We start from the raw sequence: 18,409 nt of genomic DNA on the forward strand, positions 1-18,409 counted from the left end.
CCTCACTTTGGTGCATGTTAAATGATGTTTTCTTGATCCTTTTCTGTGCAAAGTCCACAGTACAACTAGCTATCACTCTGTTTCTTGGTTTAGACTCACCCACGACCTCTAGTTAGGGAGATTTACCCTTGTCTGTTCTTTCCTGGTTTTATAAACACATACATACCCAGGTCATAATATGTCAGTTTACAGTGTTTATGTGTCTGAGAAGTGTAAGAAAATTCCACAATACGTAATGTTACTGGATTACAAGGCAAGCCAGCTAGCTGAGACAGAATTGTAGCATATAAAATTCATAGTTACAGCATTCAAACAGTGGGCTCTTCAAGAGTCCAGACTAACTCCAAGGAATCTGCAATTAGATTTAAGGCAGCCCTCTGTATTCTTCTGCTTACTAGAGTGTTCCAAGCAGCCAGTAAATACCCCACTTGAGAAGTCTTAGGGGTCCATAAAACAAGAGATGGGGAAGCAGGGAGGGAGTCACAGCAATCTTAAGAACTCAGGAGTTCAATATTCTCCACCCAACACCAGAAAATTCAATAGCAGAAGATAAGTCTAAGTCATCTTGTGAGACATCACATGCTGTCAAAGTATGAACAAATCCAAGAAGAAACTACTATAGGCTTAATCTTAGTTCTCAAAATAATGCTTGAAGCTTAAGAAGTATAGCATTTGCATTTCAAAATGCAAAAACAAGTTTCATTAAAATAGCATTAAAAACGAAGTTTGTAACCAGGGAGTACTTACAGTCTTTACATAAATATTGCTAATACCATTAAATGCACTTTAAACTAATGATTTCCATAATGTTAACACAACAGCTAAATATTGCGTATGTGCTAATGCCTCTATGCATATAGCTGACCTTTTTATTTAGAAGTACAATGTTCTTATGCGTAAGTCCCATGAGTTATATCACCAGCAAAAAATCCCAACATATTTAAGTAAAATCCATAAATAGGGCGACTAGTGAGTAACTTAAAAAATGAGCTCAGAAGCTCATAACAAAATTGTACTATCTGCCAATAGCTTTCATCTTATCCAAGGGTTCTTTTACACAGCACAGCAGAGAATAGATTTTTCTTTCTCTCTGTTGTCACAAAATGATGGAGACAAAGTATGCACGCAGCCAAGGGCCTCATTAAGAAAGGGAAAAAGAAAAGAGAGGAATCAAGCCACAAGTCATGCTACTAGAAGAACTAACATTGGATGTCTCACTTTACACCATGACCTACCTTTCACTGTTAGGTTGGGTATCATGGACAGTCAACAAAACCAAAATATTCTAAGTCAGCCACACAAATCCCCTTCTACTCCATCATCAGTTTAAATAACGCCTGCTCCTTTTGCCTAGTTCCTTCCCCTTGTTACAAAGATGGATGAGCCCACACCACCTGGAATCAAAAGTCTGGGCACTACACCACCACACAGGATACTCGGAGCCAGCCTAACACCTCCTCTTGCTCCTTTCTTCCACTGGAGCTAGGGAAGACACAAGGATGAGGAAGCTATGCTGTCTCCAAAACCAGCTATTAAAACATTGAAGCTGGATGTAATGTTTCCATTTACAAAAACATCCTGAAGCTCAACAATCGCAGTGGGACTGTTTTGCTGTCAACAAGAAGCATAATCTAAGAACAGTGAAATTGCAAAATCAATCACACACATTAAAAGCATAAATGCAAACTCAATTCAACCTTTGTGGGTACGCTCATAATTTCCCAATTATATGATCACATACTAAGGAGTCCTGTGGAAACACATCTTATTTAACACACGGAATAGATATTAAAAAAAACTCCTAACTGATCTAGTCAAGTATACACTCTATGTTCATACTTCCAGACTCTGCAGCATTTGATACTATCAATGCCTGTGTCATCCTAGAAATGCAGCAACAATTCAGTATGCTATAGTTAAACTGGTTCCCAAGTCCTCCCTAGAAGGACACTGCAACACACAGCAACAGGAAAACTGCACTCACACTGCACAGTGCTTCTCACATACCAGAGGAATCAGTTCTTTATAATTCTTTAGATATGAACTGATGCAGAACAGATAGAAACTGAATAACCACTTCAAAACCTTTATCCAGAAAATAAACACACGGGAAAAAACATAGAAACTGTTGGAAGTTACCAATTTGGTTTTAACACCCACAAAACGTAGTGCTGAGGCATACACATAAAAAACGATGCACAATGCCTGCACCTTTCTATGTAATTTCTATTATGTGAATTTGCATACCGAAACATTAAAAGACAATATATGATTAGTGATAGGAACCTTTATTCTCTTATTCTTACTAAAACAACAAAAAAAAATCATTGCATTTGAAACATTCCACTATTGCCTTATTTTACTGTGAAAATTGTTGAATTTTCATATAGAAGCAGCATAGAATAATAAACACCACACTATCATATGCATCAACCAAGAATAGCTCCCGCAGTTAGGCAGAGTATGCTCATAGGCATTTCTGAAGGAGATTATTTAGATTATATTTTAAGGACATCATAATACGTATCTTGAAACTTTTGATTTTTTGTTCACAGCTACTTAGAAAAATAGCTATTCCATTATTATGCCCCCATGTACAAGAGGTTTCAGGTGATGCAAGGCCTTCCACACTTACACGCCAAGTACAAACCACTAACCCTTCACTGCAGTTTTATTAACACTGAATCACAAAAAATAATGTCTGACTTACCTGAGCATACACTAACTTATAAACGTTTAATGCTGGAAAAATGTTAAAAGGTTACCCAGCAAGGTTCCAAATTATTTTCTACATCACTAGTACTTTCAATAAAATTTCTTTTGTTCATTCTTTTACATCAAGTTTCTCCTTTTACCATTTCCTGAACAAAACTTCCCAGTTCACTTTCCAACAAACAAAAGCAACATGAAATTGCCTGTCTATTTCAGAATGAAAAATTGAGGGAGCAATATGACAGCTGTGAGAACACCATTCTTTTAACTAAGGCAGAAATCTTTCGCTCCACTTTGCTTTCAAAGGAGCAATTTCTTTTCTACATGAAATTGAAATTTATTAACAAGTATAAGCCGCAGCCAGGCAGCAGGGCAGCTCAGGCTTAGAATAACAGGAACAGAAAGGTAATTCCAGGAGCATCCTCCTCCCTGTTCTCAGACAAGATGGCACTTGTGGCAGCCTCCTCATAGTAGAGGAAAGAGTGCAGACGGTTACTCTGCAACTGCACATCTTCCACAAAGTTACCTGATAAAGCTAGTTTATATGCTTCACTAAATACTCAAGGAAAGATGCTGCTTATAAATGCAGTTAGTGGGCTAAATAGCCGAAGTTCATGACAAGTGCCCTGTGCTGTTAAATAACAGCACAGAAAAAAAAAGATTTAAAATACCAGTTGGAAAAATAAATATTTTGCTTAACAGGAGGCTCCCCTTGCATGCATATAAGATCAGAAAAACATCTTGCTGAACCAGATGGCTATTTCACTTGGATCCCTTTACTACAGAAATACATGATATGTAATGCTAGATAGTAAAGGATACACAAAAAATTCACAATATGCACATTACCAAATCTGTTTTATAGAAATAATAACCCCCCCCCCAAAAAAAAAAAAGAAAAACAAACCCAAAACCATCCTTACTGTAACACTGTATTTAAAGATTAAATGAAAGCAACATTTCTCAGAACACCAAGCACATAGAAATCTTGAATTATAAAGCTACTCGCCAAGGAAATGAAAGATCTACATAAATACTTTTAATAAGCCTTTAGAACCATGCTTACAAGAAGTGCATGCTGGCTCTCTTTGATACTGGCTCAATTCCTAATAGTAAAGATCCTGTTGACAGTAAAAATCACGGTTTGAAGGTTACATTATTGTAAAGATCATTTAATGATTTGTATCGGGAAGTGGCTCATCATATATTGCAGTTTGGTTCCCATGAACTGTGCTATGAACTGTGGCACAGCATCAAAATTATGACTGAACGTGGCAGCTATTTAAAGAGATACAAGCAAATTAGTAAGTGATAAGAATTAAAACCATCAAAATTTCCCAGGTATCCAAATCATGTTATTCAAAAACTAAAGTGACTACAAGGATATTTTTTATGCAAATACAAAATGATAAAAGCCTAAGTCACACCACTTATCTTTTGGGAGCAATTCTGACCTCTGATACATATGGACAACACATCTGACTTCAAGCGAGTATTCTGCTAGGAGCAGAATGTTCTCTTTTCTCCTCCTCCTTACTTGGAGTATGTCCAATACAAAATCATTAAGATTCATAAGCCTTACTGTAAAGTGCACTTACCTGTTCTGGATTATCTTTAGCTTCCACACCAAAAACATTCCGTTGTTTCACTGTTAGCAAATCAATATCTTCAGTGTCATCGTCATCATCTTCAAAGGACTGCACAGAGGCTGGGTTTAGTACCCTACTTGGTACAGGAACTTCTTTTTCCTCCTCCTCCTCCTTAGATACTTCTTTTGATTCATCCTCAGACTCATCACTCTCCTCAGCACCTTCACTGGCAGCAGAACATTCTTCAGTTTCTTTCCTTCTCTCCTTTTCCTTTGTTCTGTTAACAGACAACCTTCCACTGAAATTAGTTCTGCATTTCTCCACTCCTTCCTCATTTATCGAGAGGGCATTTTTATTTTGCTCTGTCTCCTTCAAGTGATCTGTCCCATCAGCTGCCTCACTTGCACATAGCTGTTTCTGAACTTTTTGAAGAAATCTCACACGAGGTGCCATTGCAAGACCCAGTGATCTAAAGCATGGAATTAAACAAATTAATTAATCTGAAAGGTAGATACACAAAATTTGACTACATTAGAAGCCCTCATTGATGGCTCAAGTGATTCAATTTTAATTATGGTAATTCATATTGATACATTTTGACCAACATATTTACAAAACAGTATTTGGGCTAAAACAGGACAATCTAGCTTGAAAAATACAAGCAAACACTGGGAGAGGAAGGAAGATGAAATAACTGAGAACTCTCAAGAAGAGTTACAAATTCTCCCAGGAAAGAAAGCAAACAAAGAACCTGAAAAAGCTCTCAAGAAGAGCAAATTATCTATGATACACAGTAATATATGGTGGAAGAAACACCAATGTAATTTGGTATTGCAGATACACAGGTGTCATGTCAGTGACCGAGAGAGCACTCATCTCTTTCAGAGAGTCCTTCACTGCTAGAAGTGCACCCAGAAGTGACCCTCACCATCTCACAGTGATGGAGTGACTAAATGCAGAAAAAGCTAAGGAAAAGATGTTTCTCCCTTAAAGGAAATCTCACCTGTCTACATCCCTCTACAGCAAGGCTTTACCTTCATGGCATATGGAACTAGCAGTGCGAACAATACCATTATTTCACCCATTTATTCATGACAATTCAGTTATATTAATACTTTATACATGAAGGGCCAAAAATTAGCCAAAAAGCAAAAATGTATAGCAACAATACTGGAGAGCACCGCATGGGTGCAGATACTCTGTCTCCAACAGATCATTTGATTTCAGTAAACGCTATAATTGCCCACTATTATTACACCTGACCAAATCCAAATTTTAAAAAGCAACACTTAAGTCTCTTTCAGAGTTCATGAGCCTTCTCATTAGGTGAATAAAAAATGTGGGAGGACACAGGTACTGTGCAAGGAACACACAGAGACCACAGCTATATTTAAAAATACACAATACAGAACTGATGGTGTTTGTAATACTCAGAGGCTGTACATATACTTAACAAAGGAGTATTTAACCAACTAAAATGGCTACATATACACACATGCTCACACACATAGAAAAGACTAGTCTCTTTCGATGCAGATTACGCACAGTTATACACCACCTCTCCTCTCAATGCTGCTCATATAGACAGCATTATGTCTTACCTTTACAACACTGCTCTGAATAAAGAAACGTGAGTTATGTCACAGAGGAAAAATAAAATCTATACTTCCTGGTGGAAATGTCATTAGAAACAATCCATCAAGCATCCAAACAGTATGGCAGAGCAGCAAAAGTGGACTCTCAGCCCCAGAAAGCCTTGAACTGTTAATGGTAGCCAGTGGAACTGAGCAATCAGCAGGAAAGGCACCCTGCTTAAATAACAAACAAACAAACAACTCAAAGGCAACCACACCTGTGATTAAACAGGGCAGTTTTGGTACTGGCCACAGGTTAAAACACTGAAAAGTGGACATGAACCAAAAAGCAGCCCACACTGTTAGGATGAGGAACAAGTTTTTCAATTACTAAAGTCTTAATTTTAACGTAAAGTTAATTTGTTCAAGTATTTCTGACAAGCAATTAACAGCAATAATAAAGCAAATAGATTTTTATATCAAAGGAAGGTTTTATCCAGTGTATTTTGCAGTTACTGACAGTGCACTATTGAGAGGATAACACAATGCATTTGGGAACTGGAATTAGAGCAACCAGCAATCTTAAACTTGTTTCAGTGTTCAACAACTAACAGTAATTACCTTTGCAATGAAACTAAGCGTTAAAGTTTGGCCTATTGACTAACTGGAACAAAAACAGTCAAACAAAGCAGATGTCATGCTTCACTGCAGCAGCTGGAGGAGATTCAAACCTGGAATTGGGCCTTAGCACCAGACACAGTAAAACACATATAAAGAGATTGCTGCGATGTCAATGAATGTGCAATCTCTTCAGCAAGGCGATCGAAGTAGCAGAAAAAAATCCTTTGCAAGAGAAACACTTTATTGCTTTTCGAGATTTCATAACATTATTCTACACAAAGTACTGCTGACAGCTGTTTACAAAGTACTGCAAGCAGCAGTAGTACTGTATGGCAACTACACAATCTGTGCTCACTTCTCTTTCTCATGCAGACAGACACAATGTACACAGGGTTGCAAATACGAAATCCCACCTGCCAAACTGCTGTTCTGCACTGTCATCTTATTTTAATAACAGCGTAAAATTAATTACCAGTTAAGTGTTGGCCAATTTTTCTACACTGCTTAGCAAACCTACCAAGACCAGTGCTATCAGAATTCAAATGACATATGAACCAGAAGAACACCACCTGCAGACTTGGGGAGGGAAGATGTTAAGATCAAATTTGCTGAGAAAGTAATACTAGATAAGCTTAAAGGAAGCTGCGTACAAACCAATCCCAAATACTCTTGATTACCTATCTTCTCAAAGAAATGTCAGCATTCTGCCTCTTTTCCAGAGTATATTCCAACCAGCGAAAAATCTGGGACAAACACATTTCACTACTGCTAAAATTTCTTCATATTGTAAGATCTGACAGTTTCTTTAGAATTCATTTCTTAACCGTTTGCCAGATCTAAAGTTCAGGCATACTAAAAAAAAAAAGAAAAAAAAGGGAAAAAAAAAAAAAAAAAAAAAAAAAAAAACACCCAAAAAATGAACCACCTTTTCTTTCCATCAACTAGAAAGGACAAGACTCGTTTTCCATTAGATGCTACTCAGATTAGATTCCATTAGATGCTACTCAGATCACAATCCTACTCCAACTGAGTTACAGCTAGTCTTTGATTTTAGTCCTGGCATTTCATACACTCTTCTGGAATAAAAGTATGCAAGGTTTTCTCATAAAGACAGACAAAAAAAGCAGGTAAGCTATTTAGTGAGATTTCATAAATTCTAACGCAGAACAGTAAAAACATGCTAACAGCACATTGTAGTCCTCAGCTGACAAACCAAGAAACAATCCTGTTTCATATTTTGGTGTGAAATACAATGATTTCTTGGAAGAAAGCTCTTACAGAAAGACATTTTAAATTGGCTTCTAAAAGCAATACTAAAACCAAAGGATTCTTTTGCTGCTATAAATGGAAGTACAGCCGACTGTTCTATTCATCAACAGAAACTAAGATGGCCATATATCATCATTCCCTAACAATGGTCAGGGAATTCATAGAAGTAACTGAACAAAACCCCTACAATGCTCAGATACCTCCCCTTCAATTCAAAGCAAGTTGACAAAGATTTTCAGGAAATAAGGTAAAAGAGTAAAACTCCAAAGAAAGAACATTGTATGGCTTCAAAAACAATACCACTTTTGTTTGCTACTTAATAAGGAAAATCAAACTTAGCAAATGTTTTTTAAAATTCATTCAAATGAATGGTGTAACAGACTTAACACACTGCCTTTTCTGAGGTTTGTTAATTAAGCTTATACAAACATCCTGAGTATGTTTACGTTAACACAGTAACTTCACTATGCCTCTATTTGTTTTGGGTAAAAAGCTGGGCAACTCTCAACTCTTTAGAAAGACAGAATCTTAGACACTCAGTGCAAAATCTGTCCTTGCACAAAACAAGTAACAGAAAATTTAAGACCAGTATAATCTTTTAATTTTTAAGTATCACATAAGTTCCTAATATGCACCTACAAGATTTCCAGTCCTTTTTGAAATATAAGCCCATTCTAAAGAACGTGAAGGTCACTTCTGCAGAACTGCTGTACAACAATTTTGTACAAGTTAGTGCTTCACTCTAATACTAAAGCTACTACATTTACTAAATAGATTAGACATATTCCATTAGTGAACTTCTCCAGAATGATTTGAACATACAAAAAGCACAGTGATTTCTTTTACTATAGAACAGGTACAGACAAAGATTTAAAATAGCCTGAAAAAGGTTAAATAATCCCAGAAGCTATATCAAGAGAAGAAATGTGGTATTACTTGCCTTGCAATATATGCTACATCTACATTTAACATTTAAAATGTTTGCAGAAGACAGGATGAGAAACCATTTGAAAACAGCAGAGAGCAAATCAACTGAAGTGACACAAATCTGAATCAACAGGCTTTCCAAATGGTCTGATTAATAATCAAAATGAACAGAGAATTTGCTTTTGCTGTGTTGTTTACTTTACTAGCCAGTTTTATCCCTTCCACGGTAAAGAGCTCAAATGCACGGTACTCTACTAATAATAAGGAGGGACAAGCTAATCAAGGGTTTATGGGTCAGGATCAAAGAGAAGCCCAACAAAGAGAATGTCATGGTTTTGGAATCCCATCACTTAGAAAACCAAGGTGTAGCCACCTTTACAAAAATAACAGAAGCCCCCACGTTGCAGTTACAGACCCTGGTGGTGCTCTTGGTACTTGAGCCACCCCGACACCTGCTCAAAGGGCAACACAGCAGAGCACAAGCAACAGAGATTTCCAGAGTGCATTAAAAACCATTTCTCCAAGTTAGCTGGAACATCAACTCCAAAAGGCACTCTATTGGAACTGCTACTCATGCATATGCAAGTACATTTACTTCTAAGGTGAGTGAAGGTCAATAGCAGGCTTGGCTGCAAAATGAGAAAAGGTAGTTCAAGATCCTAGAAGAAACAAGGATGATGACTAAAAGCATAATGACCCTGGACCTTGAGAGAGGAGACTGCAGCTTATTCAGAGATCTGTATAGCAGGATAAGAAAGCTCAGGAGCTCACAGAAATAGTTACAGAAAACTCAGAAAGGGATGGCTGGATCTCCAAGTGGATGAGAGGGAGTTGCATGAGAAATGCCTGAACTCTACATGTCACTGGAGGGAATATCGAGGTCCGTGTGAGACTGAGATTAACCAGGTAACAGCATGAGAAATACTTTCTGTTAGAAGACTGGAAACTGTAGAGGAATGAAGCTGGGTTAATTATCATTGATAATATACAGCTGTGGGCTGGCTTCAGGGGTGGCGGGTTGGCCGATGTAGATAGGGTGCAGCTGTGGCTGGTTCTGTTAAGGGGTTGAGAGCCAATGAAGGGAGAGCAGCCCAGGAAGAAGCTGAGAGAGGAGAAGGCAGCAGAGGGACTGGCATGAAGAGTATGTTGGTATGAGATGGTAAAAGACCTTGTTGCAGCTTGATAGTTTGGAGAGTGCTGCGACAGGAAACAACTGAGAAAAGCAACTGGGGCAGGTTTTTTAGTTGGAAGGAAACTAGGGTGTAGAAGAGGAAGTGCAAGGGCAGCAAGAAGGAGAGCCAAGAACTTGCAAATGAATGATGAGATGTGCAAACCCTGTGATGGGCGCTGCCTGGGGGACACGATGGGCAGCCCTGTACTTACTCATGGCAGCAAGAACAAGATAACCTCTGCCCTGACCATGCAGTAAGGGTCATGCCGACAACCGTAGCCAGGGGGACCCAGGTGAGTGCATTGAGTACTTTCTCCGGTCAGTGAGAAGGCAGATAAATCATGTATCCTGGTATCACCCATTTCAGACTTTGCTTTGTAACACTGATCTGTAAGCCATACTTGCAAAATTAGCTAGATACTATATTGTGTCTATCAGGTACTTCTCAGAACTTGGCTTCAGCCTGCTTTATTTATTCTTCTATGTACCAATACATGAATAGACAGAGAAAACTATGCTGCATTCCTCCTGGAAGACATGACAAAATTCACAAAGGAAATTGCCTTCCTTGGCAGTTCCTTCAAGCTGTGACTAACCTGTCCATTCAGCACACTCACCTGTTAAGATCTGCTCCTGGAGACTGATATATATATATTTTTTCAGATCTAACAAAATGAAATATTTTACTTCTCAGGCATTTTAAATCCCTGCCTCCTCTTCACCTTGTCTCCTATTCAGAAGGCCAGACTAATTAGTTATTCCTTTCCACCCTGTTGTTTGTTTACATTCTCTTATGCTTTCAAAGCTGTCGTTTGCAATGAAAAGACAAATTTCTCTTTTATGCAAACATCAAGGTTCTCCCTCACCAAACTTAAATGCTGCCTATGTTAACACAAGGCCTGTGCAAGTCCTCCTCCAGCAAATTATTCTTGATAGCAATTTGTAATGAGAGGATACTGGAGAGAATAGTAATGTACCATAGCTGAAAGGTGACCAATCTCTAGAATACATGTGTGTATAAATGCACACATACTTTGTTTTATATATAGTTTTCTAGATCTAAGACTTTTATATAATGTAAGAATAATTTTATATAATATAGAAAAATCTGAAAGACTACTGTTTTTCCTGCAGACTCAATCAAACAGAGCTTAAGAGAATCTCAGTGCACAGACGTACCAGAAGAGAGAGCAACAGAGAAAGTGGGCAAACAGCCTGACAGACTGAAATGCAAACCTGACAGGGGCATCAAGCAGCCTATTTTCTCTGCAGGATTTTTAGCGGAGTAACATCTATCAAGCTAGCAGTAAATCTCCACAGAAAGGCTGAAATACTTTTCAGAGCATACACGCAGACACTGAAGGGAAGAAAGGATTCTCATTCTAGGTTTTGCTATGAGCTTTGTGCACAGAACCTAAACCAAGGTTGCTTCTGAATGCAGAATTCAAACATAACCGACTCTGAGGTCCTTTCAGATAAATTAAGCTGACTGATCCACTGTATCAGTGGATGTGCACTGAATTGAAAGCCAGAGGACTGTGAGGTGTATTTATGTAGACTATCAGTCTGGAGAGCAGGGAAGAAGAGTGCCAACAAACTGTTCATTTAGAGCAGAACCTCCAAATTACCTCCCAGATTTATTATCTTCTGACTCTTTGATTACTCTTCCATATATTTCAGAGTCTTGACTAAACCCTCCTACTCTCTCCAAACAACTGTCTGGTTTCTTCCGTTTTAATACAGCAATGACTTATTGGTAACTTTGCAATGCTGTGATTAGAATTGATTTTGATGGAAGGACCAAATCCTGGCACAGAGGCCTGAGAAGAACAGAACTATAGACTACTCTGTCCACATCAGTATCAGATACTAGATGATACACCATGCTGAAATCCAAAAAGAGGCACTGGGATTCTGAAAATTCAGCATTACCACCATCTTTCAGTTGCTTTCTTAAACACTGGTTACATTTGTGTGGTCATCCCTCTTAGCCCTAATCTTCTGCCACTTAAAATTAGCATAGCAAGGCCTATAATAAGGACTTAATGATGTTGACAAATCACACAGGTGAAGGGTCAGGCAATGCATGTAGTGAATTTTTTTCAAGTTTCTGCTAGTTCTCCTTTTTAAAAATTTCTCAGTCCATAAAGTAAGAAGGCATCTTTTATAATAGGCTGATGTACCTTAAAAAACAATTGTGTTAATTGCAGCACAGCACAGGAAGACCAGGTGTTCCATAGTCTAGCAATTTGTCACATTTTAGTTCATTATGCCATGTGCTGACAAGTTTGAAGAATTAAGTATTCTCTGTATGAAATCCCAGAGACATAAAATTAATTTACCATGCACCTCTGAGCACCTTTCTGCTCCCTTCTGACTACCCTATGTCCCATGAGACTATTTGAAAACTTCACATCTTAAAACAATCTCAGGTGGTTGTCATCTATAAAGTCAACCTGTCAAAATTAATTTGCCTCCCATACAAAATGTGGAATGGTTCACGTATGTACAAAAAAAGACATAGTAAAATAGATGCTATTCAGTTCAGTGCAGATCTGTACCAACCACACTGAACCTTCTGAAAAGTAATTTACCTCCAAGGAGCAATGTCCCCATCACACTCAAAATGAGACTGCAATATATCATCTTTAGATACCCCAATTTATTTTTAAATATTACAGTTTAAGAGGCTGACATTTAGCTATGAGTCTGAAGGGTGAATCGGGGGGGGAGGGGGGGGACGACGACGGACGGATGGATGACGAAAAGAAACCATACCTATTGTTCTCTATCCTTTTATTTCACAAGTTTTGTCTTCCACTATATATAGCAAATGTACCTTCTGCTGTAGAAGTTATTTATTTCTCTCTGTAGACATGTATTGGTTTTACACTTAAATTCTAGTTAGAAAGTCCTAGAAAGTATGCAAAAAGCACAGCATAAATATGAAAGTCTAAATACATTATAATATAGTCCAATTTTGTGTGTTAACATCATCAAAATGGCTATTTAAAGCTATCATAATTTTCACTTTCCAAGTTGATCATACTTACAGGGCATATTCTGCTAGAGGCAATTTGAAAACATCAAATACTTCCTTATTCTTCATTAAGTAAACTGAGCGCAAGTAGGATACAAAACACTGAAAGAAAAAAAAAGTGTTTAACTAAAAAAGAAACCATGCAATTACCAACATATGAAACTAACATTATACTTTTGCTCTAAATACAAAACAAAATTTCACTATTAAGTGGTCTAACACTGATTTCAGACTGAAATTCTTTTACACAATACCCACCAGCCAAAATTTATCAGTACTAAAGAAGTGATGCAACTTTAAGTATAGAAATATTTCATTAAATGCACATTAATTGGCTGAATTTCTCAACAGTGCCATGTTCAAATTTGTGAGAAGGAAACATCACAGATTTAATGTTTTATTTCTCCCAGCTCTTCTCAGTGTTGTTATGCTATTCTGATACCTGAATCAGGTGGACAGACTGTTGCTATCAGTCTGAGATGTCTTGACTTAACCTTAGCTACTAACAGAAAGTGATTCAACTCAATGTAGTTGCCTTTCACCGTGGCCCAAAATAATTCATATTACCTTGCACCTGCCACCAGCTTATCACGTACACAACTGTGAGTCAATGAATGCAACTCAGGTGACCAACATAAATTCACTATACAGCATTTACTAAGACCAGTTCAAGGCTGAAGTTTCAATTAATCCTAGACTTTCATCAAGAAAACTGGAAGCACTGAGTAACAGAATAGCTTTATCTTGTGTTGCATTTTCACTCCATTCTTCCCAAAAGGAAATAGTCTTATTTTCCTCATGTTTCTCTTACATAGTTTACTTTTGCCTATCATCAGCAGCATAAGTACTGGAATAGTCTAAGTATCAGAAAAGATGCTCGGATTTCTGTTGCTTGTAACCTAATCTCTAACATATGCCAAAACTCCTATCTACAAGGCTTAAATCAGCAAACACAAGTAACAACAGCAAATCAGGCTCACAGGGTTATATTTAAGCATACTATAATCACACCCTTGTTCCGCTATATACAGGCACCTGTCAGAAAATTATTTTATTAATAATTCATCTGGAATTAAAAAAAAAAATAATAAATCTACTTCTTGTTAACCTGAGACAGAGGAGGAAAAGACCCAACAGTTAGAAGCATCAATCTCATGGGGATTCTGTAAATGCTTATAAGAAAAAAAAAATTTCCAAAGGTGCTTAATTTACTGTCTCATATTTCTTTTCAATGTCATAAAGTCAGACTTTGCCCCTTGGCAAACTGAAATAAAAACTATTAATTGTAAGATATGTTGAGCTAGGAGTTACATTTCCCAAGCTGCCCAACACTGCGTTACAGAGGTAAATTTTCATTTCCTCATTTTTCCAAATGTTAAATTTTTCAGTAAAATTTCCTGTCCAGATTATGTCTTCAATTAATTTCAGCAGGGGAAGGTGCTAGCACAATCTATTCAGCTGCTACAAAGAATGACACGTGGAATAAAACCCTTGCTTGCTCACATTAAATTATTAATACTTTAACAAAGATAACTAGTCCCCTTTAGGAAAAGACTTCAAATTTGACAGATCTCATTAATCTATTGCTGTCTAGCAAGCAGTGATGAAAATAAATAACAGAACCTCTTGTCTGTTGTGACAGATCAAAAAAAGCAAGTTAGCACAAGAAATATCTTTTTTTTTTCTGTGAATGAGAGCTGCAGATGTGAAGATCTGTATGAGTCACTGCATGCCAACAACCTGCTGGATAATCTACAGTCATCCATTTACTTTACTAGTATATCTTTTGTACATATGGTCTAGAAATTAGTAAGTGATAGATAAGGGGCAGAAAGAGCACACCTTTTGCACATGCATCAAGCTCTACAATAACTAAGAATGAACCACCAGACAAATGCCAGATGTTCTAACTCACACCTATCAGCTGTCAACAGGGTTCAGGCCACTGAGACTCAAAAAAAATTTTCAAGTTTGTCATGGACTGTATGCAGAATGGCATTGCTCTTTGTTCAAAGAAATGGACATCTAATTAAGGTAAGAGGCTCCAAAGATCTTTCAATAGTAATATTTTGATGATTAAACTCTTCAGCTGATCTCACTCTCTGTTATTTCAGGCATTGTGAACACTTCCAGCAAAAGATATTCCCTGCTCCAAGAGCTTACACGAGGTAAATTGGCTTACAGCATAGATACTTTACAAGAAGAGAAATGAAGTACAGAAACAGCAAACTACTACTTTGATTTTGATTTGGTTTCAGTACCTTCACTACAACCTCATGCTAAAATACTGTCATCTCTCTTGGATTTTACTTAAATCTCCTAAGACTTGTTCATTCTGTGCACACACACTGGACAGCTGAGGGAGAGCAAATTCAGTCTGAACTTTTTTCCTACTTTTTTATGAATTGCTGTTGTCTACTGCTACTTTTGCTGTTTTGATATCACTTGCAATGTTGGGGTTTTTTTGATAACTGAACATTACAAAAATATTGTATGAATTAACTTATAATGGAAAAATGTTATGGTTGGGCATCAGAAATATATTACAGCTCAATTACAATAGCAGCTAAAGGCCCCCAAAACCACCCGAGATTATCATACAAGTACTAGAAATATGCAAGGCAAGAAGTACTATGCTCTACTAATTTGCTACATTTAAATTTTGATTTACTGATGTATTTCTTGGATAATGGTTTTAAAAGTTAAAACACACCAAATTCAATTTACATGCTGTTTTGACAGAATTCAGAGTAGCAGGGCATGACTAGAATCCCAGGCTGTAACACACTGCACATCCCTCTGGGTGCAACAAAGAATTTAATGGACAGGCACCACTTCAGTGTCCCAGCACCCCCTACACAGTAACATTCAAATTAGCAAGAAAACCACATTCTTTCTTAAACTGTTTTTCAGAACTGGATGAACACGTATTAAATATTAAAATTACAAGAAATGCCAAAAGGCAGCATCAGTCCCTGAGAAGAACTGCAGAGGTTTCAAAGGAGCCCCAATCTGATTCACCCTCTCTTGCCAAGCAACAGCAGAGGAACCATGTCCTATCAAATGAACCACGGCGTTTCTTGAAGCAATTAACAATCAAGAATTTTCTTTTTGTTAAAAAAAGTAAAAGCATCTTGAAGTAAATCAACAAGCCTAGAGGACACAATCACTTAAACCTTATGCCTTCAACACAGTAAACTGCATCCCAGCTGAACTGTGCATAGCTGTGCTGTTTCACTGCTATCTGAACCATTCAGGTAGGGAATTTATTTCTTACAAATGTCAAGAATTTGGCAGCTTGCAACAGACAGACTAGACAGCACAACACTCGTGCCTTTGAGAAACCCAGCATTTCAGATAATATCCAAGGTCAGGATTTCATCTGCATTGCTTTTGTCATTTTATTCACATTGATATGTAAGACTACTGGGGCACATTTGCATAGCATATCTGAACACCCATACTTAAATCTTATTAAGACGGAGAACTTCTATGATAAACCACTTGCCCATACTTCAAGATTTTAAAGCACAACATACATATACACACACACAGAGACTGCAAGACAACACTGCACCGCTACCCATAAAGGAAAAATTGCAAAAAAAATGGCCTGTAAGGGTAATTAAATGGCAATTAAATCTTCCAAAATAAATTCATTTTTAATCTGTAACACTGACAGCCAGACGATGTTTGATTTTATTCTTGTGCTATTTTGAAACTTCATCATTATTTTCTTTTGCCCAATCAGAATGATCTTTCTCTGACTTTTAAGAGATCTTAAAAAAATCAAAGCCAGAAACACAGAGGTTTATTAGTATTTTCATTTTAAGTAAGATGATGGCAGCTTCCTCTTACTCTCATCTTCCCCCAGCCAGCTGCTCTGTCGCTTCTGGTACAAACTGGTGTAACTGCAACTTCCTGTGGCAGTTGCAGATGATCATGTCACCAGTATGAATATGGCACCAGTACATCTGGCCTGTGCAGTGTCAGGATGAAGCTTACGCTGCCATTCCATGCACTACAAGTAATACTTTGTGCTCTACAAAACCCTGGGATACCTGAACGCAAGGAATAGTTTCAAAAAGTAGTTCCTCAAACATTGCCTTAAGACATTTTATTCACAAAGCTCCCACTGACTTCCTCAGGCACTTTGATTTAAGACTCCCTGTTAGGAAATTAAGAATGACATTCCTCTGACGCAGTAAGTGTCTCTACTGCAGGTATCCAAGCTAGATCACCTCACAGGCTACCTTTGCAGTGCAAATAAACTGCCATTCATCCATCCCAAAGGGTTTTTAAGGTGTCTATATCAGGATGCCTCCTACAAGTGCTCGTTCCTCTCTCTCAGCTATAAATAAAAGCTCAGGAAGACTAGTGCACATAGGACATCTGAAGTTAGGTGAGATGAATCTCAAAGAGTTTTAAATATTGCAACTTGCCTCATTTTAGATCCCAGTTCAACAGAAAGGCTAAAACTCTTAGTCTCTCTTTAAGCATTCATGATCTCCTTTTCATTTTAACCTACCATGCAAGTTTACCAGAATATCTCCAGGCACCACCAATCCCCAAAACAGCTCAGACAAATAGAAAGGTATTGACACTAATCCAGAATTTCTGCAATCTTATATTTCTCAGGCTTTGGTATTTCTGGATTTCTGACTATTTGGCCTTTGGAAGTGCTCTTTAGACCTGACCTATATGTATAACAAAAAATAATCTAAACATCTTATTATTCTTCCAATCATCTTGTTTACTTTCATCTCAATTTGAACTCCTGATCTTGCATAGTTTGAAAGACACTTGGTACAACTACAGAATTCATAGGCTCATGATTATTCACACCAACAAAAACAAACCAACCAACCAACCTCAGAAAACCAACACATCGCAGCACTTCAATAACACAAGTAGTCAGCTCTATCTCAAAGAGTTCATGGCCTAAAAATATTGTAAAACCAGGGAAAGGTCAGAAAACTTATCTAGTGCTGTTAAGAGGCAATGCAATGCCCAGAAATGTTTCACAGGCCATCTTGCATACAAACTGTCTTTTACAACCAGCTCATTCTAGTCCAGGAACCTTCTTAGCTATTTTAAGTTTTCCTACCTTCCCCAAACCTGCTAAAAATCTTGGTGAAATTCACATATAGTTCATGGAGTCTCCCAACACTGATCAGCACAGCAAAGAAATCCCATTCATAGTCCCATACACACATTTCCATCTTACCTGTAAGAGCTATTCTAAGCTATTTTGCCTCTCATTTAAATCCACGTGAAAGTTAAAACACTTTATTCCATGCATTGGATTTTACCACTGAGAAAGTACAAACTGTTGTATATAATCAGGAGATACAACAATAAAAATTGATAAAGAAAGTGGATACGCGAGGCCTTCACGGTTTCCTATTTTTAACTTCTTAAGCCATGGAATGAGATCTGCTACTTTTCAGTAACGTATTATTATCATCATCATCATTATTTCAAAATGTTCTGTACCAGCTCCCCA

At 37.5% G+C, this 18,409-nt stretch overlaps 1 protein-coding gene across 1 annotated transcript in view; it reads right to left on the bottom strand.

Annotated features, from left to right (window-relative positions):
- The window catches only part of DDX10 (DEAD-box helicase 10), a 191,486-nt gene that overhangs the window by 131,984 nt on the left and 41,093 nt on the right, over window positions 1-18,409 (bottom strand). Inside the window, exons 12-13 of the mRNA XM_040583764.1 lie at window positions 12,917-13,005; window positions 4,311-4,770 (exon numbers count right to left, since the gene is read on the bottom strand). Coding sequence (XP_040439698.1) covers window positions 4,311-4,770; window positions 12,917-13,005 — 549 coding nt within the window. The remainder of the gene's footprint in view (window positions 1-4,310; window positions 4,771-12,916; window positions 13,006-18,409) is intronic.

The sequence above is a fragment of the Falco naumanni genome, chromosome 2, assembly GCF_017639655.2.
Source record: "Falco naumanni isolate bFalNau1 chromosome 2, bFalNau1.pat, whole genome shotgun sequence".
NCBI classification, from domain to species: Eukaryota; Metazoa; Chordata; class Aves; order Falconiformes; family Falconidae; genus Falco; species Falco naumanni.